The sequence below is a fragment of the Geospiza fortis genome, unplaced genomic scaffold (assembly GCF_000277835.1).
Source record: "Geospiza fortis unplaced genomic scaffold, GeoFor_1.0 scaffold23, whole genome shotgun sequence".
In the NCBI taxonomy this organism is placed as follows: domain Eukaryota; kingdom Metazoa; phylum Chordata; class Aves; order Passeriformes; family Thraupidae; genus Geospiza; species Geospiza fortis.
The window spans coordinates 2,204,595-2,206,582 of NW_005054303.1; the positions used below are offsets into that span (position 1 = coordinate 2,204,595).

Consider the following 1,988-nt stretch of genomic DNA (forward strand, 5'->3'; position numbering starts at 1 on the left):
TTCCTGCTGTCATTCACAACTAAACACATGCTCAGCTGCTTTGCTGAAATCATCAGACAGGAACAATGTCCATTCTGTAAAAATGTTATAGGAGTGCCAGCTCTAAATTTCTGTGCAGAACCTTGGAAGTAGACACATACTTAAAAATACTTGTTATTATATTTACTCCTATCACAGTTCAGTCTCACCAATATGAGTTATCAGGCTGGGTTTTTCTGTCTCTGGGAACAGTGTCCAGGCTGTCTAGTCAGGCAAGAATTATCATCAGTATCACACTGGAGAGACTTCATGAAAAAACAGACCAAGTACAATCACAAGCAATGGCTGGAATCCCAGCAGCACTTTTCCATAGAAACAGGCCTTCATACAGTATGTACCTTTGTGTGTGCAACTGCAATACTCAGGAGTCATTTCCCAGCCAAATGAAGCCTTTATCAGTGACTCCAGGGCCTGATTGCCAAGGAGACATCTATGATCTGTGAGGACTCAGGATTATGGGGGCAATTAACATGGCCCTAAGATCTGCCTCAGAAGTTTGCTATTCATTCATGCCAAACATACCTATCCCATAAGAAAAAGAATGTTTTCAGGACATTTTCTCACTACCTCTTTCTTGCATTTGATTTCTGAGGTTCACTTTTTTGCTTTTTGAAACCAAAGTTTCACGTTCAGAGTAGAACCACATAAATGTGATCTGAGCTCCTTGAAGTAGAAAAATTTCATGATACATCTCATACAAGATCTAAATCAATCCCTCCAAACTGATTTTATAATTGCCTTAAACACCATTTAGTATGGCCTGACCTATTTTTGTTAGACAAACTTTAAAACTGGTCGGAAAGTATCCCCATTTTAGCAATGACCTTGTTATTTATAACCAGGTCTCGATCCTATAATATCTATTAATTATAATAATTTCCCTCAAAATGTCACTTCTCCACATTTTCATAAGGACGAAAAATCCTGCAACTTGCCTAACTAAGGTAGAGCTTGAAAGACCTTGTTGTGGTTTCTTGTTGCGGCTTTCTGTAAAAATGCAAATACCTGCAGCTAATGTGCCACGATGGGATTATCAGGGTGGTAACATCAATTAAATGCATAACTGTTTTCTGCATCCAGACATTAATGTGTAAAAGCACAAACAACTTTCAAGATTTATCCTACTTTTAAATGCATTTACTGACTATGATTTACTATACTCCTTCTGTGAGAACCATAGACCAGTAGACAAGTTTTTCTCTTGTTGCCAGTTTGTTTCACCTGTGGTTCTCATGCATTGCCAATGAGATCTGCAGTACGCACAAATGAAAAGGATCATTTAAACTCAGGAGCAACTGAAAGTAACCAAGTAAGAGTGATTTAGAATAATTTGGATTGGAAGTGACCTTTAAAGGTCATTTAGTCCCGACTCTTTGCAATGAGCAGGGACAACTTCAATTGGATCAGGTTGCTTAGAGTCTAGTCCAATTTAGCCTTGACTGTTTCCAGGAATGGGCATCCACCCACCTCTCTGGGCAGCCCGTGCCAGTGTTTCACCACCCTCACTGAAAAAAATTACTCTTTATAGCCAGTCTAAATCTACCTTCTTTTGGTTTGAAACCATTACTCGTTGTCCTATTGGAACAGGCCCTAGTAAAAATGTTGTGCCTCACCATAAAGGTCCCTTCTGGCCTTAAAACCTGCCTCTCCTTAAGCAATGGCTTGCCCTGCACTCGGGAATTGCAGAGGAATGAATGCCTGTGTGTGCCCGGCGGCCCCTGTGCCGTCTGACCGGCACGGCAACGTGAACCGCAGCAGAGCAGCACGTCCGAGTGGCGATGGCTGATACAGAAAATGTTCTGCACTGCCCTCCGAGGGTCTGGGCTCCGCGGAGCCGCCTGCGCTGAGCGCCGGGCGGGCAACGCCGGGCACCGCTGGGCACCGCAGAGCTCCGGGCACCGCAGATCTCCGGGCGGGCATCGCTGAGCGCCGGGCATCGCTGAGCGCCG

General features: G+C 43.8%; 1 protein-coding gene across 1 annotated transcript in view; it reads right to left on the minus strand.

The window, feature by feature from the left end:
* CLMN (calmin) overlaps positions 1-1,976 on the minus strand; it is an 86,055-nt gene extending 84,079 nt beyond the window's left edge. The window contains exon 1 of the mRNA XM_031066176.1: positions 1,772-1,976. Within this exon, the coding sequence (XP_030922036.1) occupies positions 1,772-1,976 (205 nt within the window). The remainder of the gene's footprint in view (positions 1-1,771) is intronic.
* Between the last annotated feature and the right edge of the window lie 12 nt (positions 1,977-1,988).